This window comes from Bidens hawaiensis, unplaced genomic scaffold, assembly GCF_021521415.1.
Source record: "Bidens hawaiensis isolate Kalapana, Puna unplaced genomic scaffold, B.hawaiensis_p1.1 tig00037561_1, whole genome shotgun sequence".
NCBI lineage: Eukaryota > Viridiplantae > Streptophyta > Magnoliopsida > Asterales > Asteraceae > Bidens > Bidens hawaiensis.
The window spans coordinates 34,720-58,676 of NW_027496549.1; the positions used below are offsets into that span (position 1 = coordinate 34,720).

The 23,957-nt window shown below is 33.9% G+C and overlaps 1 protein-coding gene and 1 pseudogene across 1 annotated transcript; both read left to right on the top strand.

Annotated features, from left to right (window-relative positions):
* Positions 1-15,846: 15,846 nt before the first annotated feature.
* Positions 15,847-18,943, top strand: LOC143589434 (pyruvate decarboxylase 2-like; annotated as a pseudogene).
* Positions 18,944-20,049: 1,106 nt separating this feature from the next.
* Positions 20,050-22,455, top strand: LOC143589435 (diaminopimelate epimerase, chloroplastic-like). Its single transcript, XM_077070194.1, has 9 exons — positions 20,050-20,457; positions 20,555-20,722; positions 20,827-20,897; positions 21,128-21,185; positions 21,305-21,481; positions 21,584-21,668; positions 21,792-21,851; positions 21,966-22,039; positions 22,151-22,455. The coding sequence occupies exons 1-9, from the start codon at positions 20,167-20,169 to the stop codon at positions 22,265-22,267; spliced, it is 1,101 nt and encodes a 366-aa protein (XP_076926309.1). The 5' UTR covers positions 20,050-20,166; the 3' UTR covers positions 22,268-22,455.
* The last annotated feature ends 1,502 nt before the right edge of the window (positions 22,456-23,957 follow it).

Below are 23,957 nucleotides of genomic sequence, written 5' to 3' on the forward strand. Positions count from 1 at the left end.
CGTTTATTAATTGATCCAAAATCTCGGCAGAGTTCGTGGAATCCGGGGAACTCATTGAGTTTGAAGAAGTATGAAAATAATAAAAATGATTGGTATTTTTATGTTTGTGTTTGTGTATGATAAGGTGAAAATGGTTAGATAAAGTTTGATATATATATTAAGTTTTTAAATTAAATTTTTTTTATATATAGCTGTTACCCAACGGCATTATTATTATATTATTTTCTTTCCATCTTCGTAGGCGACAAATATATCCCGCCCCTTTTTGTAACACCCCGACCAAAGGCGGCGGAACATGCCGGGGTGCAACGTGATTGGACAAATACACAAGACACTATTTAAAGTGACAATATTTATTTAACTCATTGTATTTCAACAAATCAATAACAACACATCTCGTTCATATAAACAAATTGCATTCATATTGTTCGTTTTACTAATACCCTGATAGTCTTGGTAACGTTTTCTGTCAAGCACTCGAGTCAACAAAAGTCAAACCTGTAACATTTCATAAAATAAAGTTTGTCAACACAAAGGTTGGTGAGCAATTCATAAGTTTGAGCATATAAGTATATAGTAATAAAAAGCCACAAAACTTGTATACGAAACGATAAATAAAAGCAACAACTTGGATAAATTGACAATCGCTAATAGAATTACGTTAGCGCCACCTAGCTACAAGGGGTTGCCAAGTAGTCTAGGATTTAATAGAATATCGTTAATTGCATTACGTTAACGACACCGTGCTATAAGAGAATACCATATAGATCACGGATTTATAGACTTCCCCATGACTGAAAGCGATAAAATCATAGGCACATAGCATGTAAGCATAGAACACCAAATCAAGCAATTATTCAAGTAAAGTATACAATCACGTTTGTGGGTTTAAAGATTCAATTAATTGAAGCATTTAGTTTGATAAGTATGAAATGTCACCCCAAATCGAAAGATGGAAAAGGGGTATGAAAGTACTCACCTCGATTGATGAACCGAGAAATAAATAGATAAATAAATGAAGCTCGAATGGTAAACGAACAGATCCAACTTGAAACGATAAACACCTTATCTAAAATAAATAATGTAATATACATTAATGAACTTGAAACCATAATGAAACTATATTTGAAACATGCACGATGAGGTTCGGTTATAAATCGGATTACCGGTTAATTTGTTAATGATTAGGGACTCGTACATAATTAATAATTAGAATAAAAATAATATTATTTTATTGGGATTTTAAATAGCTAAACCAATATTAAAAGAGACAAGACGGGTTTTAAATCAAGGGTTCGGTTTTCATAAAATGAATTGATAATATAGCTTATAACAATATTATTAATGATAATGATAGTAATGATAATAATAATTCTAAAAATATATGTTAGATATGTATATATATATATATATATATATATATATGTATAAGATAATGATGATAATAATAATAACAATAATTATTATTAATAATACTAATATAGTATAAAACTAATAATAATATTTAAAGAATAGAAATCTTGTTTTTTTATTTAGTGTTGTTGATAAACATAATAATAATAATAACAAATAATATTGATAGTAAATAATGATACTATACTCGATGTCAGATTGATTTCTAAACGAATTCATAAAATAAATACAATAACTGTTAATAATAAATAATAAAAATATAATTTTACTAAATAATAATAATATGATATTTTATTAATAATAATAACTTTAATAATTATAAGAATAATGATACTAATAATATTAATATTAAAACTGAATACATATATAGTAAGTTTAACATAATAATAATAATAATAATAATTATTATTATTATTATTTTATGTAGTAATATTTGTACTAATAGTAACAACAATTTGTCAAGTATAAAAATAATGCTGAAACCGGTTTAGGATGAGACCCGAACCTGTGACCTCTAGTTCAACAACTTTTGTACAAACCAACCGAATCAAAATAATTAAACCCATAAGAACATAATATATCTATTACCCGGTTGTTCGTCTTTTACCCAAATCAAAACAATCTATACACGCCCAACTCGTTTAAAAGTATTTAACCAAAACTAAAACCGATACTACCAAACCAGTTATTAACAATTTAAATCCGATAATCGATGTATGAAAATTAATAACACTAAAACCCGAAATTACTTTACCTATAAAACATGTATATACTCGTGGCTCTACCCCGAAAAGAACCCGAGCTAAAACCGCCGGAGACGAGGGCAGTGACAAGGGAGAGAAAGAGAAACGGAGGGAGAGAGAGTCGGAGTGGGAGATAAACACAGAGAGAGAGATCGAAGGAGATAGAGAGAGGGAGAGAGACGGAGATAGAGATGATAGGGGGAGAAAGCACGGAGGCCGGTTTTCCGGTCGCCGGAAAACGAAACCGAAGAGGAAGAAGGGGCTGCCGGAAGCGCGAGAGGGTGGTGGTGGTGCGTCGGAGGTACATGGGGAAAGAGAGGGTGGTGTCGAAGCTCGGTGGTGGTCTCGGAGGTGTCGCCGGAGCTATTCCGGTCGCCGGAAAATGGAAGAGATGAAAGGGGTGGCGGCTTGTGTTGTGTGTGTGTGTCTGTGTTGGAGGTAGTGGTGCTCGCCGGAAATGGCGCCGGCCGGAGTGGCGGCGGTGGCGGCCGGAACCAAGAGAGAAAGAGATGGGGTGGGGAGTTTAATATGTTAGGGTTAGGGTGTTGTTTGGGTTATATATGTACATATTTACACAAAAGATCCCTCAAGTTTCCATGAATGTTTAAAACGAGTTTAAAGGTTTTAAAAGCTTATAACAACTTAACGACAATTAGTTTGAACCACTTATGTTTTTCTTGACGACTCTATAATATGACAAACAACGATTTATTGGTGATCGAGATATATAGTAATATTATACAATAATTAAATAAGGCTTTAAAGTATTGAGCGGTTTTACAAAATAAAAGTTTATAACACGAATATAACTCGAATATAACTCGAGACTCAAATTTAACGAATGTCACAGTATCCTCAACTTTTTGGAAATTTCGTCCCGAAATTAAAATAAACTTAAAGAGAAGTAATTATTAACAAATGTTGTCTTTAGTAAGATAATTGCATGAACAAACTTTAAGCAAACGAATAACGTCAAATCCTTGCATGATTTGAAAAACGCTAAAAATGAGAAACATAATAAAGGCACTTATATATAGGATGTACCAGCGGCATATCCACCATGCCCTTAATCATGATTTCGCATTTTCATCGTTTTTTCTGCCATCATCCTCGTGTCTGAGTTATCGCATACAACCGTACTTACCATGACTTCCATACGGGGATTTCGATAATTAAGTTTGCACCCATAATTATTTCGATCGTTGTATGGTTCACATGGTTCGTTCCATTGCGTGGTTTAAGAGACATATTTATTTTGAAATTTTTAACTATTAAATGTGTAAATAAATTTGTTAAATTTTACCAATATTGACAAAACAGTACTAGTGGTTGAAAAATTTCGGGATTTACTTTTTTAGCAAGTAGGAAAATGGGATACATAAATGAAACAGTTTAAAGTCTTAGAATATAAACCAATGCGAAAATAACAATTCAACTGAAATAAGTAAAGACGGTCGATTAAATAATTAAAAAAATTATTAAAGGGTAACAATGTGAAATGAGTTTTTTTTTTTGAAGTCAAAAGTCATCAAGATAATTGCCAAAGTCTATAAATCGAGGTACTAAATAAAATTTATAAGATAAAACCCAATAAATAGAAATGAAAAGTCCAACAAATGATCACATAAGGTTGGGATAAACGATTATACAACTTGTAATAATGTCGTACGATGAGTTTCATCCGTGAACAAACTTGAGGTTATAAGTAGTTGAGGATATGATTGCGTGAAATCACGAGAATGAGGTGAGTTTCTCTGGGGTGACGCATATGTGCATCAATTTAAATAAAATAGTATTTGATTAATAACCAAAACAATCGATGAAATGTGATAAAACGTGAATACGACCACTATTGTGAAACCATTTATATAATCGTCATTATAATAACAGTTTTTAATAGCGCCAAAACTTGTAGACAACCATACATAGGCCGTTAATAGATTAGATAAAATGATATAGAATAACGTATAAAATCGTGTTTACATAAATGCTCAAATATAAACAACATAGTTATGAAAATATCGTTTGAAAGATAAACGAGATTTTTGGCGAAGTTAAAGTTTTGAAAGTATTACACAAATTGCTATTGAATAGTTTGCATACCGTCACGAAAATCAAAACACAACAATGAAATCTCATGTGCAAAATATTGTCATCGAAACAATCTCATCAAATGAAGAAAAAAATCGCAATAATTGTGTGACTCGAATGTAATAACTAAATACGTAAATCGCGTTTTATATGCTCATTGAAAATATAAGAATAACATCGAAAATGAAATCTCAAGTAAATTCGTTTCATTGTTTGCAAGAAATGAATATAATAATATAAATATATCGCGGTATCGCGTAGCTAGAGAAACGTTTTGATCATTATCAAGTGTAAATCTTGTAAGCCCAATTTGTTAAAGAAATTTGTATACATAGAGTTATTGTGATGAAAATAAATTATATAAAGTGATGATGCTTGCGATAATAAGAGGTAATAGTCGCGTAAATCGTTATTGAGCAAAAATTTGTGTAACCATATAAAATATTTATAAACGCATCCCAAAAGATTTGCAAAGCCATGGTCATTTAGTTTATGCAAAATGATGAAAGTTGTAATTTGTTATTGAATAAAACTTACATTCAACATTCAGAATGAAACCTCGTATTTATAAGGTTATTAAAAGATTTAACACCTTAGGTGACAATATTTAAAGCCTTGAAATTATACATATAATCGTTTAATAAATCTCTTTGAAAACAAATCCTCATAATCAAATTTTTGTTGTCATTACTGTATTACATTTTACAACGATGATTTATAAAATGTGAGTATAGTAATACGTAAATCATCCTTTTTTTGTAAAAGTTTATAATTTAAAATCGATTATTTGAATACATGAGGTTGTTATAAATACACTAGTTGTACGTAGGTATACATACATTTATATATATATATATATATATATATATATATATATATATATATATATATATATAATATTTAAGGGTAAAACGAAGCTTGCGTGTGAATGGAGAGGTTTTTAGGCTTCGAATGGTGAATGGTTTGGAAATTTGGTGAAGAGCGAGTGTGTTTCGGTTGGCTTGCGTAGTTGGGTTTTCTTGAGTTGGATTTTATGAGATTTGTTGCGTTTAAGTCTTATGAGTGGGTTGGGCTTGGATGATTCGTGTAAATAGTGGTTGGGCTAATAGGTGAGGTTTGGCTTATTTGAGCTCTGGTGAGGTTGATGAGTTGGGATAATTTGATCTTGACTAGTTTGGGTTGAGATTCGGTTTATACATGTATTTCGTATGGAGTGTTTGGGTTGTTACTTTTGATATCAAACTCTATGGTTGGATGGGAACGGTGTGGCGATATGATTTAGATTTGACATAGTATGGGTCGAAGGGTTTTGAGTCTTAGTTGGGTAAACTTTGGTTTGTATATGTTCAAGGCATTTGTGGGTGTGTCTGTCGGTGTCTTTGAAGTATTAGGATAGTGAGTTTGATAGGTTTTCGTGGCGTAGAAGTGTCGTTAGTTAGGGCCTTTTGTGGGGTTGATTTTTGTATATCTTGGACTTGCATGGGGTTTGAGTAGGCGTGGATATACTTTTGGATGTTTAGGTTTCGTTCATATTGAGGAAAGATTTTAGTGCGCGGGAAATTTTTAAAGTTGAAGGGTGGTTTGATTTAAGGCGGTAGTTTGGGATGGGATACGGGTGTGTTGGGAACTTGTGGTTAGGGAGGTTTTTTTTTTTTTTGACTAGTAATAAATTTTAATGTGAAAATATCATAATTTTATAACTAATGTATGAAGCATCCATGAAAATTTTATTAAGTAAAGTTACGAGTTAATATATGTATAAATATATATATATATATATTATAAATAGAATTTCTTGAGATCCGAGAGTGTGAATCGCACAAATTTTTATAAAGGTTAAGATAAATTTATTTATTTATTGCTTATGGGGAAATTTAAAATATGTAAATTGAATGTCAAAATTTGTTATGAGGTTTCAATATTAAATGATGAATGTCGTCTTTGGGAAAAACAAAGTTGCGAAATGAGAATTTTCTTTTGCCAAGTTCATTATTTAATATCGGGTAACAAAAATATCATGATAAGTTAAATGACCGGCATTGTAAATCGAGAAATCATAAGTAAACTATTTTGATCTTTAAAGTAAAATTTCTATAAAGTTTTGCATGAGAGTTTCAAGAAGATTACAAACTATAAGTTTGTGACTTTCTTGAAAGATAATGGCAAAACTATCATAAAAATTTTAAAACGCGTAAAATCTTATGATGTAAATTTTTTTTATTTGCGAAAATTTATAACGAACCAAATATTGCATGATGAAAGTTGTTATAAAAATAAATTTGGGTAGCGAAAATTTTACCACGGATATTATATAATATAATTAAAACGTCGTGAAAAGTTTTAAAAAAATTAATATTGTAAAAGGATCGTTCAAAATAAACTGAATAGTTATAAAAATGAAATTTTTATACAAAATTTTTTTTGTACAAGGACTTTAAATAAATTTAAAGTTTATATAATAGAAGATTTACTTGAAAAGTTGAGGTGAAATTTATCATAAAACTTTCTTAATATAATGAAATTTATACAAGATTTTTTTTTGTTTGTAAATCGTTTTAATGAAAATATATGACATATTAAAAATCATTATGAATAAATCAAACTATATATATACATATATTTATTTATTTATTTTTTTACTTATATCGAAGATGTTTATTTTAATGAACGAAATTCGCAATAAAAATTCTTGTGAAATCAAAATGGGAAAATTGATGTAAAACTTTACCATATAAAATTTGGAATATAAAAGAATTATTAACAATAAGAAAAATATAACATTTATAAATGAAGACTTGTGATAAGAATTTATAACAAAATAAAGGAAAAATGGTATAAATTCTTGAAATTTGTAAACAACGTCTTAAGAATTTAAAGATGGAAAAATCGTGCATGAACCACCATGACTTGACATTCCAACTCTAAAAAAAATACATTTACAAAACACCACGTTGGAGTCCAAACATGTGCACGAACCACCGCGACTTTTCATGTTTTTGACTCAAATAACAATGATAACACAATAAATCGAGATACAACGTCATGTCAAAACACTAGTCCACGAACCACCGCGGTTCTATTGTTTCAACACCGAAAATTAGGATGGCTAGCGGAACGCTCGCATTCGACTACTTAAAGTGGTCATATTAATATGTAACCTAAAACTATAATGGAAAACATGTTAAAATCGGGTTTATCATAACCGTGAAGTTAAAACCATTAACTATTAAACCGAAAACTCAGATTTTAAAACCAAACTAGCGGAGCGTGAACCAAACCAATAAGCTTTGCAAATATGTCCAAGATATGCAGAAATTATTACCGGTTTTGGAACTTTAAAAATCACGTAATGTGCAGCCCCGAAAACTGTGGCTAATTCAAGGCTATTTGGAAATTCGTTTACATGAAAACTAGTTGAAAACAAACCCGATAGGTGACCATACTAACTTCTGGACATTTAACAAAAGTTCCAGCAGTTACACATGCATGTTTAAGACCTCAAACCTGGTCAAGACCAGCCTCAAAAGTTAATATCTAACCGAGTAAGAAAAACCATTCGAACCGACATTTTGGTGACCCTTTTGATAAGAAATAAGCCGTACAACCCGAGTAATAATATGATATCTTTTTGCATCCATAAAAATAATATTTTGATGGTTTACAATCTGACCTGAAACTATTTTAAGGGAAACATCGCTTTAAAACCGAACTGGAACCCAAACGGGCCAAAACCGGGACCGTTAGCGAAACTGCAGCTACGGACAATCTTTTAAAACCCACGAGATGTCAAAACAACCTATTTTTATTTATTATAACAGGTCCTAACTCGTTAGGTGACGAAAAGTGAGTTTTTATTAAAAATATAACGAAAGGGCATTTTTGGAAACCGGTTATTTCTCAAAAACTGAAAGTATAAGATTGTGTTTTTCAAACAAAGGCTTATGAGTTCAAATGGCTAGATAAAAGCTATAAATGTTTAAAGGGACAATGTATTTACAAAATGGGCCCGTTTGCATGCTTAAACTCATTGTTTCGTTTGAAATCGACAACGAGCCGGCTTTTAAAGACTGAAAGACTAGAGAAATATAAAATGGATATTTTTTTCTAGAATTTATATAATTAAAATTACTATAATTTTATAAACCATTTTTAATATTCACAACACCCATTTTTGCTAAGAAATAGCATTTAAACGCGAGTTATGGTAAAAACGACGTAACCCGACCGAGCATTTGAAAAATATAAAGTTTTCATTTTTCTGAATTTTAACAGTAAGTATAAGTTAATAAAACCATGATTTTAGTGTTACTTATTATACAAAAACTATCTAAGCCTTTAACTCGGTTCTTGCCAAAATAAACGTTAAACGAAGGTACGAGGACTAAAACCGTACAGCCCAAAAATTTCTGAGATATCAGACCTGAAAATAACTCATTTTTTATGATATATATAATTCTGGAAATGACAAGTTTCAGTTACAAAAGTATTCGTTTATTTAAACTATTCTTTCAAGACATTTCGTTAAAAACCGACAACACCGTTGATAACCGGTATTGTCAATGTTTGTAAACAAAGGACATGGTTGTTTAAATATGTATCATTAGACTTTTGATATCAATGAAATGTATATAAATTCTATGGTTATATGGTAACCCAAAACCTAACTGAAAGCCGAACTTTCCAAAAATAGAAACTTTATCAAAACCGACACATGAACCAAGGTAACTAAAACTCTCGGAAGCTGAATTATATACGTAAACACAAAACATTAATCTTATTAAGTTATTTAAGTACAAACTTCCCATAAAGGGAAACTTTACTCATCAAGAACCAAATGCGTTGGAAAACACTTAGAATTAACTAGTACACAATACCAATAATGAATTTTACATTGTTCTTCGATAACTTATTGTTGGTTAATATATATATACTAGGCGTACTTAGTGATTTCTAGCATAGTGCAAGCTCATTGATTATCTTTCATATACATATTGCATACTGACTGAGGTGAGTTTCGTGCTGCCTTTTTTACTTAAACTTTTTGGGCTGGATACATGCTGGTTTTACTTATGGTGTTATATTTATCAAGGTGTTTTACTGCTAAATTTTGTCCCAACTTTTACACAATCATTAGCCCGAGGGAATGGGCCGGAGGCTTGTATGGGTAGTATTATTTGGGAGACCCCCACGCACAGTGACCCTATGTTGGATAAACCACATTGAGATCTGCGGATCGTTGCGGCATATAACCTACGTGTTTGATTATTGCTTTTAGCAGGGTGATAATCCGGGACGGTTTAACTTCTAGTATGAGTTGGGGATACTTATGCTAGTTGTGGGTTTGATTGTGGACTTGATTGATGTGCACCAGCTTTATACTTACATACACGCAAACTTGCGCGCTTTTATAAATTAACTGTTTTATGTGTATGTGAGCTAAACTCACGAACTCACCAACTTTTTAGTTGACACTTTTTAGCATGTATTCAGGTACTATGGGGATTGCAATTTGGATTAGCTTTGTATTGAGAATGCTTAAGGATAGAGGCGTATGCCGAACTTGAACAATGAAGATTAGATTCTAAGAAGATTAGTAGAACCAACCACGGGATTAAAGCAGTGTCAGAGAAGAGATAGTTGTGTAGTTACGCCTTGTCATAAATACTTAATGCAAACGTTGTAACTTATTTTGATCAATAATATTCCGCTGCTTACTCTTGGTACCAATTTGTCCTTGAAACTCCCAGGCCCCCTATTGGCAGGGTGTGACACCTTGAAACCCTTTTACCCTTTTAAGTGAAATTTAAATACCCTTTACCCTACCCATATTATTTATTGGGTCTAATTAAGGGTTTTAAAAGTCGGGTAACCGGGTTTCAAGGGTCCGACCCTTATCTTGCTCACCCCTAGATCAAAGGATGCTTTTGTGAATTTATCTTAAATATATATGAATACATACACATGCATGCATGAACAAACGTAACTAAACGTAAAAAAAGAGCCATGATCATATGTAAACTAAAAGACAACATAAATACAGAAAACTCAACTAGCCAATATTGATCATTAAAGTATCAATACTAGGCAGATGATTGTTCTGGAATTTAGATATAATAATATATTGCAAGAAAACTCAAACATACAATAGCGTACTCAAGTTCATTACGTCATGCAATTACTTGGTACTTTATTTTTCTTGATAAAGCCTTACAACTAGAGTTTAAGCTCTATATATCCTCCCATTTATGCTTTTTGGGCACAAGGCAAAGTGGAACCTTCTTGCCTAGAACAATTGTACCATGGTCTTCCATGTTCAAGTCTTCACACTTCATTCCCTTAGGAAGTTCCCAATCAAACCAGTAAAGAAGGTTTCCTACCACAAACTCTACGTTTGCCGGAGCCGTGTATAGAAACGTTTTTCAGGTTTTAGATGTCATTTCCAAGAAATTCCAAAAATAGGTATTATAATCTAGTCGTGACGAGTTGTATAACCAATTAAAACTTGCAAATGACACATAAAACCGAGTACTAACTCCGTTATCCCATTGCTGACATGTCCATCCAACTTGTCAAAAACATATGACATGACAGCCTAAGTGGATATTAGTTTATTCTTAACAATTTTACATCCCTAATTCTCCAACACTTCATTCACAATCAAAATCCCCAATTCTCTCAAGCCCCTAATCACATCTCACTTCAATCGATCGAATGACGAACATGCCTTAATCTTTACAATGGATAATCAAATACGTTCTCTATTCAATTCAAGTCTACTTTTTTTTTTGTCTATGTTCATTACCATCTCGATTGAACGCGTTGTAAATGTTGAACTTTGGACAGTGGCATCCGGTGACAATCTACATGTTGGATTTCCTTTCCCATCTTTCTTTTGTGTCAAGCCTGCAATTAACATATTAATAATAAATGAGTAAAAACACTTGCATCTGAGGAAGCTATAAAAATACATAAAAGTTATAAAAATTTACCCCCAGTGTAGCTTCTGAGGCTTCTTTGAAGCCATTGCCCATTTGTGCTATTGCTTCCATATTTTCCTGATGACCACCGGACCGTCTAACGCGATTGAATTGCCGTAATCCTCAGTCGTTTTGTGCAGTATTTTGGTTTCACCATGACTGTCACCCTCTTGTAATATATATATACAGTTAAGTTTACAGCAAGTATTAATTATTAAGCATTATTTATAATATAGAAGATAATAAGAAATTGAGAAAGGAAGAACCATAGAGATTCCCTGGACGTCCTAATGAGTTCATACGGCTCTCTGCATATTTTATATAATTTAGTCATTAAATTATTTAGGTGATAGAACTTGTGTAAACACGAATTTATTTGCATGAGTAACAATAGATGATCTTATGATAATAAATTGGAGAATATAATCATTGTCACGGGTGTAACGTGATGGGTGGTTAAATCACAATTATGTGATAAATATGCCACATGTTTGATGTGGTGGGAGTTAAATCACTATAGTGTGATAATTATTGCCATGGATGAACAAATCACAATTATGTGATAACAGTTAAATTCACAGTTTTAAATAATAAATTGCCATGAGAAAAAAATGGTGGTTGATTGTTGGTTAAAATAGTGATGTGAAAAACATTATTATATTTTGATAAATGAACGCACTTAGCTTTGCTAATTTTATCGTAAATAATGTTTTTCAAGTAAATCACCGGTGCATGAATAGAAAAGTATGGTCAAGCCTCGTGTCACACCCCGACCAAAGGCGGCGGAACATGCCGCCGTGCAACGTGATTGGACAACTACACAATACACTATTTAAAGTGACAATATTTATTTAACTCATTTTATTTCAACAAATCAAATAAACAACACATCTCGTTCACACAAACAAATTGAATACAAGTAACATTTATATTGTTCGTTTTACTAATATCCTAAAGGTCTTGGTAACGTTTTCATCAAGTCCTCGATCGAGTCAAGTCAAACCTGTAACATTTCATAAAATAAAGTTTGTCAACACAAAGGTTGGTGAGCAATTCATAAGTTTGAGCATATAAGTATATAGTAATAAAAAGCCACAAAACTTGTATACGAAACGATAAATAAAAGCAACAACTTGGATAAATTGACAATCGCTAATAGAATTACGTTAGCGCCACCTAGCTACAAGGGGTTGCCAAGTAGTCTAGGATTTAATAGAATATCGTTAATTGCATTACGTTAACGACACCGTGCTATAAGAGAATACCATATAGATCACGGATTTATAGACTTCCCCATGACTGAAAGCGATAAACACATAGGCACATAGCATGTAAGCATAGAACACCAAATCAAGCAATTATTCAAGTAAAGTATACAATCACGTTTGTGGGTTTAAAGATTCAAGTAATTGAAGCATTTAGTTTGATAAGTATGAAATGTCACCCCAAAACGAAAGATGGAAAAGGGGTATGAAAGTACTCACCTCGATTGATGAACCGAGAAATAAATAGATAAATAAATGAAGCTCGAATGGTAAACGAACAGATCCAACTTGAAACGATAAACACCTTAGCTAAAATAAATAATGTAATATACATTAATGAACTTGAAACCATAATGAAACTATATTTGAAACATGCACGATGAGGTTCGGTTATAAATCGGATTACCGGTTAATTTGTTAATGATTAGGGACTCGTACATAATTAATAATTAGAATAAAAATAATATTATTTTATTGGGATTTTAAATAGCTAAACCAATATTAAAAGAGACAAGACGGGTTTTAAATCAAGGGTTCGGTTTTCATAAAATGAATTGATAATATAGCTTATAACAATATTATTAATGATAATGATAGTAATGATAATAATAATTCTAAAAATATATGTTAGATATGTATATATATATATATATATATGTATAAGATAATGATGATAATAATAATAACAATAATTATTATTAATAATACTAATATAGTATAAAACTAATAATAATATTTAAAGAATAGAAATCTTGTTTTTTTTATTTAGTGTTGTTGATAAACATAATAATAATAATAATAACAAATAATATTTATAGTAAATAATGATACTATACTCGATGTCGGATTGATTTCTAAACGAATTCATAAAATAAATACAATAATTGTTAATAATAAATAATAAAAATATAATTTTACTAAATAATAATAATATGATATTTTATTAATAATAATAACTTTAATAATTATAAGAATAATGATACTAATAATATTAATATTAAAAATGAATACATATATAGTAAGTTTAACATAATAATAATAATAATAATAATAATAATAATAATTATTATTATTATTATTATTTTATGTAGTAATATTTGTACTAATAGTAACAACAATTTGTCAAGTATAAAAATAATGCCGAAACCGGTTTAGGATGAGACCCGAACCTGTAACCTCTAGTTCAACAACTTTTGTACAAATCAACCGAATCAAAATAATTAAACCCATAAGAACATAATATATCTATTACCCGGTTGTTCGTCTTTTACCCAAATCAAAACAATCTATACACGCCCAACTCGTTTAAAAGTATTTAACCAAAACTAAAACCGATACTACCAAACCAGTTATTAACAATTTAAATCCGATAATCGATGTATGAAAATTAATAACACTAAAACCCGAAATTACTTTACCTATAAAACGTGTATATACTCGTGGCTCTACCCCAGGAAGAACCCGAGCTAAAACCGCCGGAGACGAGGGCAGTGACAAGGGAGAGAAAGAGAAACGGAGGGAGAGAGAGTCGGAGAGGGAGATAAACACAGAGAGAGAGATCGACGGAGATAGAGAGAGGGAGAGAGACGGAGATAGAGATGATAGGGGGGAGAAAGCACGGAGGCCGGTTTTCCGGTCGCCGGAAAACGAAACCGAAGAGGAAGAAGGGGCTGCCGGAAGCGCGAGAGGGTGGTGGTGGTGCGTCGGAGGTACAGGGGGAAAGAGAGGGTGGTGTCGGAGCTCGGTGGTGGTCGTCGGAGGTGTCGCCGGAGCTATTCCGGTCGCTGGAAAATGGAAGAGATGAAAGGGGTGGCGGCTTGTGTTGTGTGTGTGTGTGTGTTGGAGGTAGTGGTGCTCGCCGGAAATGGCGCCGGCCGGAGTGGCGGCGGCGGCGGCCGGAACCAAGAGAGAAAGAGATGGGGTGTGGAGTTTAATATGTTAGGGTTAGGGTTTTGTTTGGGTTATATATGTACATATTTACACAAGAGATCCCTCAAGTTTTCATGAATGTTTAAAACGAATTTAAAGGTTTTAAAAGCTTATAACAACTTAACGACAATTAGTTTGAACCACTTATGTTTTTCTTGACGACTCTATAATATGACAAACATCGATTTATTGGTGATCGAGATATATAGTAATATTATATAATAATTAAATAAGGTTTTAAAAGTATTGAGCGGTTTTACAAAATAAAAGTTTATAACACGAATATAACTCGAGACTCAAATTTGACGAATGTCACACTTTTCGCCCAATTATCGCCGGGGGGGGGGGGGGGGGCGGTGTTCCTCCAAAAAATCGCCCCAAAATTGCCCCTTTTCTTGCCCACTACGTTTAGCCTTATATCCCAAATTTATAGAATTTTTAAAAACATTTGACTACTTGAAAAAAAAATACAAAAAGTATTTTAGCTGTAATAATTTTAGCTATAACGTGTCTTTTGAGAATATGCAAAATCTTAGAGCATACACAATAAGGCATTTTAAGGGTTGTTTTTTTTGGTGTTTTTACTCGTCATTAGTTTTTACTTATTGCGGACAAAATTTTTTGAACACATTTTTAAAAATGAGACGGACAATGACCCTTTTGCAGGTGGTGGGCATTTGGTGTAAAAGCCTAAAAGGTAGTAATGATGTGATAATGTTTTTTAGTGTTTTTAAATTTTTTTATTGGGTGGGTTATGAGCGTTTTAAAAAAATGATGTTTTTATGACGTGCCATGACTATGCATGTTTTTTTGTGTTTATCGTAGTCCTTATCAGGGATGCTCATGTATCCAAAATTTAAAGAATTTCTTTAATCATTTGAAAACTAAAAAAAATATATATATTAGCTGTAATAAGTTTTATGACTAGATTCTGAAAATAAAAAAAGGTTAATTTTAAAAAGTAAAAATAAAATTTCAAGAACTCGTGTGAAAAACGTTTATATTTTTATTAATGCTCTACTATTTCTTTTATCACTTATGTTATTTTATTTGAAAAACGTTTATAGGTAAAATTTACCTTCAATTTCTGTGTGAAACTCATCACTATGATTTCAAGTTTTAATCATCACTCTCATGTCATTACTCATTATCCACTTAAATTTTAACATTGAATAATTTCACTATTTTATTATAATTATTTTAAAAATCTCCGACTTTTGTCTCAAGTTAGAGAGGCTGTCTAATTTTGTTAAAATCAAAGTATATGTTTATGAATATACCGATAATTTAATAACTTCCCCATTTTCGAACATTCCAAAACTAGTTTATCCCCTCCCACACGCAAAACACTCCCACTATAAATACATTTCCATAACTCTCAATTTTCCGCACTGAATTTTCACTCCCAAGTCAAAAAATAATAATATTATGGAGACCAAAATCGTTGCTTCTGACGTCACCATGCCCAACGGCACCGTCGGTACACTCGGTCGCCACCTGGCACGCCGTCTCGTCGAGATCGGCGTGTCCGACGTGTTTTCAGTTCCCGGTGACTTTAACCTGACTTTGCTTGATCATCTCATTGTTGAGCCAGGTCTTAACCTCATTGGCTGTTGCAACGAGCTCAATGCCGGATACGCTGCAGACGGTTACGCTAGGTCTCGTGGCGTTGGTGCATGTGTTGTTACGTTCACTGTTGGTGGACTTAGTGTGCTCAATGCCGGTTGTGTGTATTGTTGGTGGACCGAATTCGAATGATTATGGGACTAATAGAGTTCTCAATCATACGATTGGATTGCCGGATTTTAGTCAGGAGCTTCGTTGCTTTCAGACGATAACTTGCTATCAGGTACGTATGTATATATATATATGAATGTTTAATTAAACTAGTTTTGTATGTTCATTAACGTGCATTTAGTTGGTATGTTTTATACACAAGACTGTTGCGGTTACGAATTCCTTTGGTGTCGGTTATGCTTGTTATGTTACTCCGTTATTGGTTATGTTTACGTTTGTTTTGATACCGGAACTGAAACAAAAAACATTATTATCATTACTATGTATAAATAACAACTTTGGTGCCCCAAGTGTCCTATTGGACCACTTGGCAGCACCGTATTAGTCAATGATTTTTTTATATATATTTTTTTTGTTTTTGTTTTGTTTTGTTTTGTTTTGTTACCAAAACAAATGTAATGGAAACCAATGTCATTTTTTTGTTTTGTTATATTTTCGAATTAGCGTAGACTCACCGCCTCATCAGACATGTATACCAACATGCAAGTTTACCGACTGACCCCTTCCCCGGGTCATTGGTCCACCTCAATTGTTATATATATATATATATATATATATTCATTACTTAGCTCTAGTACCATAATTATGAAAGTAATCGAAATCGACCGAATTCATGTTGAGTTACCGCCTCAATGCCCGAGACCGACAACATGGATTTTACCACTACTCGGGTTTGCCAACCAAATAAACATCATTTTAAATATTTTGTTTTTTTATATGTTAACTTGACATAATTAATTTTTTGGGTTTCAACACTCAAATTTTACCAACTGTGTCGTAGCGCTCGGGTTTTACCAACGTTGTAATTTTACCAGTTGCTTAGCGCAACGCTTGGGATAAGAAAAACTAGTTATTTTCATATTTAGAGAAAAAAACATTTAACATCACCACCACATATATATATATATATATACACACACACACATAATAATATATAATATTTAAAAGTCCTTTTCAATATTGATTAGCAGTTTCTGTTAAATAATGTAAAGTTCACTAAATATTTGATGCTAGACAGATTTCTAGGTGTGCATAGTATGGACCTAATCACAGTAATACTGCATTGATATTATCTAGCTTAACTTGTTAAGTTTTTATTAATGCAGGCTGTGGTGAATAACTTGGAAGATGCACATGAACTGATCGATGACTGCTCTGAAAGAGAGCAAGCCTGTTTACATCAGCATAGCCTGTAATTTGGCTGCAATTCCTCATCCTACGTTTAGCCGAGAACCAGTTCCATTTTCTTTAGCTCCGAAGTATGTAATATATATGTTACGTTATGTGTGTGATTTATTATACATTTATACATGCTTTGAGCTTATGAGGTTTGTTTGTTTGTTTATGTAGGCTGAGTAATCAGATGGGTTTGGAAGCAGCTGTTGAGGCTGCAGCAGACTTTTTGAACAAAGCAGTCAAGCCTGTAATGGTTGGTGGACCGAAACTGCGTGTTTCCTGCGCAAGCGACGCGTTTGTTGAATTGGCAGATGCTTCTGGTTACGCTCTTGCGGTTACACCAGCAGGAAAAGGGCTAGTACCCGAGCACCATCCTCACTTCATTGGGACATACTGGGGTGCTGTAAGCACAGCATTTTGCGCTGAAATTGTTGAATCAGCGGATGCTTATATCTTTGTTGGTCCTATATTCAATGATTACAGCTCTGTTGGTTACTCTCTCCTTCTCAAAAAGGAGAAAGCGCTTATTGTTCACCCCGATCGCGTCATAGTTGGAAATGGACTGACTTTTGGTTGCGTTCTGATGAAGGATTTCTTGCAAGCTTTAGCCAAAAAGCTTAAGAAAAACACCACTGCTTATGAAAACTATCATAGGATCTTTGTTCCCGAAGGGCATCCTCTGAAATCGGCTCCTAGAGAGCCGTTAAGGGTTAATGTTCTGTTTGAACACATCCAAAAGATGTTGTCTAGTGACACTGCTGTGATTGCTGAAACAGGTGACTCCTGGTACAATTGCCAGAAACTAAAACTACCAAAAGGATGTGGGTAAGTATTAATCATTACTGTTATTATTTTTAAGTTATGTTACAGATAAACGTTTTGATATTTGAAAACGGTTATTGTAGGTATGAATTCCAGATGCAATACGGTTCGATAGGGTGGTCTGTTGGTGCTACTCTTGGGTATGCACAGGCTGCTACTGATAAGAGGGTGATAGCTTGCATTGGTGATGGCAGTTTTCAAGTACACAAAACAACTTAACCATAATCTTGTTGATCTAAGTCAAGATTTTATAAAACTGACTCGTTTTTATCGATTGATAATATTATAGGTTATGGCCCAAGATGTGCCCACAATGCTGCGATGTGGACAGAATTCAATCATCTTCCTGATCAACAACGGCGGTTACACCATTGAAGTTGAAATCCATGATGGGCCTTACTATGTGATCAAGAACTGGGACTACACGGGATTGGTTGATGCGATCCACAACGGTGAGGGCAAATGTTGGACTACTAAGGTAAAACAGTTATTTAACTTGTTTATTTATAAATATCACTAGTTCATAATTGTTAACCATTAAGTTGTTGCGATTTTGAAGGTGGTTTGTGAAGAAGATCTTATTGTAGCAATAGAGACTGCAACCGGAGATAAGAAGTATTGTTTCTGTTTCATTGAAGTGGTTGCTCACAAGGATGACACGAGCAAAGAGTTGCTCGAGTGGGGTTCCAGAGTTTCGGCTGCTAATAGCCGTCCTCCGAACCCTCAATAAAAGTTTTGAGTTATGCCTATGATATTCTACTGTTTTAGTTTTTAAATAAGTATCTTTCATTCATATTATAATAAAAGCTAGCAGTGCGGGTTTTTTCAAATTATAATGTGCTTGTTTATATATTTGTTATTTATTCAATAAACGGGAGATTCAACTTTAGTTAAAATTCCACATGTTTGTACTAACATCCAATACAAATATGACAAAGGTTTGATAATTTAAAAAGTAAAAGGTATATGATTATGATTAACCTATAACCAAATCATTTGAAATGTTATAAGACCATGCGTAAGTATTTTGGTGGCCATTTAAGGTTTAAATGCTCTAAAACACCGCCCTCCTCAACATTTTGGGTGACGTTTTGGATGTTAACATTGTGTATAGAATGTAAGGAACCGGCATTTTGTGTGTGAGGGGAGAGAGAAGGGTAATGATTGTAGAAGAAATGTGAGTTTTTTCCTATTACACTTGTTTTTTTGCAAAACTTTGAAATGTTGACTGAGCGTCACATGACGTAAAATGTCTAGGGTTGTCAAGTACCCACAAATCATAAAATCACTTAGCAAAACATACCTACAAGTACCTTATAACCTTTTGTTCTTATTAATTTAAATTAAAATAAATACAATATAAACATAGGTTGATTAAGTGACAAAGGATACCACATGGATTTGAAGCCACACATACCTATATAGGTGGCGATGATATTATCAAACGAATTCTAAGCTTGCTATGGAGTGCACCCTTAAGGTCGCAAATGTGGAAGGAAAAAGAATAATAAATATTTATGGTAACATATGATCATGCTACGTCACGTGTAAGTAGTTGAGGAGAGAGAGCTCACCCATGGGCAGAGTCTAGTGGTTTAGGTGATTTCGTTCGTAAATCAAACACATAACATACATTCTTAGAGCATGAGCAACGAGAATGGTGACAAACGTGTCCATATCACCACATTCACTCCCCTCTCTTACTTTTACCTCACAAAAATCGTTTACTCTGCTTGTGGATTTCTGATTCTTCTTACAAACGGTTTTACAAACCAAATTTAAACGTATAAAATAATAATAATAATAATAACAACTAAACTGTTACAACTTACAAACAGAAACAGCTGAAATAAGTAACCCCCGCCCCACTAAACCCTTGGAGAACAAATAAAGCAACCGCCGCCAACCCAATCCTTCCGGTTCAACCAGACCGCCGTCGCACCAATCACCATCATGTCCATCGCCGCCACCATCTCAGCTTCTCTTACATCCTCAAACATCCGTTCACTCTCCGTTACTTCTCCGTCACCGTCATCATTTCACCTAACCTACTCGTCAAAACCCTCGTCTTTGACTCTTCAATTAAACACCCCTAAATTAACCATCCAAAACCCTAAATCTCGATTCTCTGTATCGGCAATGAGCGTGACGGAGCATCTGACTCAGACATCGTTCGTTGATCGGTCAACAACCGGTGCTCTTCATTTCGTCAAGTATCAAGGCCTCGGTAACGACTTTATCATGGTAAAGTTTAATATTATCAGTTTATGATACTAGTGAAATGTTGTGATTGAAATGATTATTATTAATTGGGCACATAAGTTTGGTGTTTTGAATATAGGTTAATAATTTGGATTCGATGGAGCCGAAAGTGACTCCGGAGCAAGCGGTTAAGTTATGTGATCGGAACTTTGGGATTGGAGCTGATGGAGTGATTTTTGCAATGCCGGGAAGTAATGGGACTGATTACACTATGCGGATATTTAATTCCGATGGTAGCGAGCCCGAGGTGAAAATCTTTACTCGTATGCTTGACAGTTGAATTAATAGCTTCATATTAATAACTGGAATGATGAATTGGCTATCTTGTGTTTTGTGGTGTTTGTTCATCAGATGTGCGGTAATGGAGTTCGATGCTTTGCAAAGTTTATTTCTGATCTTAATAACTTAAATGGAAGGCAAAGGTATATATGATTTGTATACATTGCTAAGCTTTGTCATTTTGTTTTGTCTTTGAATTTGATTATGTTACACGTGGCAGAATCGATATTTCGTTCAATTTTTATATACAAGTTAACTGTTTCTTGGCTTGCAAATAAGTTACTATGTATATTACAGTTATATTTAGTAATTGGATGTGAATCTTTAGCTGCAGTTTCTGTGTTATAATCTTTGTTTTTTGTGGAATTTACAGTTTCACTGTTCATACGGGTGCTGGATTGATCATACCTGAGATACAACCTGATGGGAAGGTAATTTTAATGAATTGCGTTTTCAATAATTGTAACTTATTTGCTGCTTTTTTGTTCTACTTACTTCCTTTTGTGACATTACTTGTAATATTGTGGATTGAACATTGTCGTTGCTCCAGGTTAAAGTCGACATGGGTGAGCCAGTATTGAAGGCCTCGGATATTCCCACTAAAATACCACCAAATAAAAATGAGTCTGTCGTGAAATCACAGATTGAGGTAGATGGCGTTAACTGGAATGTGACATGTGTCAGTATGGGAAATCCTCATTGTGTCACTTTCGGTACTGGAAACCAGGTAATGATTTAGTTTCTATAAATTTATTTTGTAGTATAGACGAATTTTGTTACTATATAATTTATGCACCAACACATGTCACTTATATTTGCATCTAAACAGAATTTGGTGGTTGATGAATTAAATTTGGCTGATATCGGTCCTAAGTTTGAACATCACACACTGTTCCCTGCGCGAACCAACACAGGTTAGACTCCTTTTAGTGTTTTAATTAGTTATTTAATAATGGAGCGATAAAATTTCGATTAGTATTCACTTTCTGGATTAAAACATCTATTATCTTGTGTTCTTTCTTGTGTTACTTTTGCAGAATTTGTGCAAGTGTTCTCTCGTTCACATTTAAAAATGCGAGTTTGGGAACGTGGTGCTGGTTAGTCTTCTACTTTAATTGCATTAACTATTTTGTGCATCTAGCAATAGACAGTTTTTTTTTTCTTTTTAAAATTGGATAACTATTTATTTATATATTTTTATGTGAATATAGGAGCGACATTAGCTTGTGGGACTGGAGCGTGTGCAGTAGTTGTGGCTGCAATCCTAGAGGGTCGTTCTGAGAGAGTATGTTTACATAATTCTAACTTTAATTGCCATACCATGATCTATATAAACATTTCATGTCCTTTGAGACTGTTGTTAATTATGTTATTTTTATACTTATGTGTTATGCAGAATTGTACTGTTGAGTTACCGGGCGGGCCATTGGAGATTGAATGGAGGGAGGAGGATAACCATGTGTACATGACGGGCCCGGCCGAAGTGGTGTTTTATGGATCTGTTCAGCTTTAATAAAGGGTTCCAAAATGCTGCTTTAATTTATTCACCTGAGCAAACCCATGCGTAACATGGGCCAAGCCCAACTAAGGTCCAGGCCCATAGCCGAGTTGGAAAGAACACAATTTCATTGGCTTGTTTGTTTGATATGAACACAATTCTAGTTTCATGAAACATCAATCAACCCTAAGTATTAAGAAATGATGCTCCATAGTTTAAATTACCACATACATATTAAACATAATGCATAAATCTTTTGTCCATCCCTTGCGGGGTGTGAAACTTCACCGCCAAAGAGCCGCATCAGCTCAAACCGCAACACCTTTAGCGCGAAAGGGGCACCAAAGTCGCCCCATGAGGGTAGCAAGCATGAATACTTGTTTGCTTGATTTATTTTTGTTATTAATATGACCAATTATTTCATTGCATCTAATGATTATTTTGCCGTTTCACTCATCCCTTTCATAGATGATCTAGTGATTGTGAAATGTGAAAACTCATTTTCCATCTCGTTGCCTATGTGTCATCGTTTGCTCGTTTCACCCTTTTCAAAACGGATAATCTTATACACCTAAATGTTTACATAAGTAGACATTTTCTTCACTTCTGAGTTTTGAGATTGCCAAAATAATGACTAATTTGAATTTCTAAGTCGTGAGATTTCAAATACTGTAAGAGCAGTGGAAATGGTGCCGTGAGACCCCTGTGAGACTTACTTTGACGCCGTGAAGGGCGCAAAACACCACCCCCTTCCTCCGTGAAGGGGGCGCCAACCCCTCTCCGCCATATCTTTCACGGCCAAAATGTTGGTGTAGAGATGCATGTGGGCCCCATTCAACGGTAATATTTTTAAAATATAGCCGTTGGCTATTAAATAAATAAAAAAAAACTTTTTCCATTTCCTTTTTTTATCTATAAATACCTTCTCATTTTATAGAAACAAACACACAAAACTATTCTATTCCTCTCTATAATCTATAAAAAATTCCCTATTATTTTTTTAAAAATGTCATCACCATCTTATTCCTCTTCGTCTTCGAGCGAAGAAAAAAACGCTTCTATGTATCGTGCTTTCGCAACGGGGTGTAATGAGTGGTGGCAACAACAAGAAGACTCGGGTTCGTCAATACGACACGAAACCCGACGTGAACGTTTAAACCGTGACCGAGCGGCTGCGCACACAGCACTACGAAACGACTATTTTAACACCCCGCGTGTTTACACGGCCTCAGAGTTTAAAACTCGTTTTCGAATGAGTCGTGAGTTGTTTTTAAGAATACTACACGACATCGAACGAGAAGTTCCTTGGTTTAACCAACGGGTTGATGCCAGAGGTCGAGTCGGTTTCTCCACCTTGCAAAAGTGTACCGCCGCGATTCGTTATATGGCGTATGGAACCGCTAGTGATATGTTCGACGAATATTTGAAGATGTCGGGTCGACACATCAGGTCATGTGTCTACAAATTCTCTAAAGCTATTGTTTTGTTGTATCGTAGTAGATATTTACGTAAGCCTACGGCTGGTGAGGTTGAACAGTTACAGGCGAAACATGCCGAAAAACACGGTTTTGTCGGCATGCTTGGTAGCATCGATTGCACGCATTGGGATTGGAAAATTGTCCTACTGTGTGGCATGGTCAGTTTGCACGAGGTGATCATCCATATCCTAGTATTATTCTAGAAGCGGTGGCGTCCCAAGACTTAT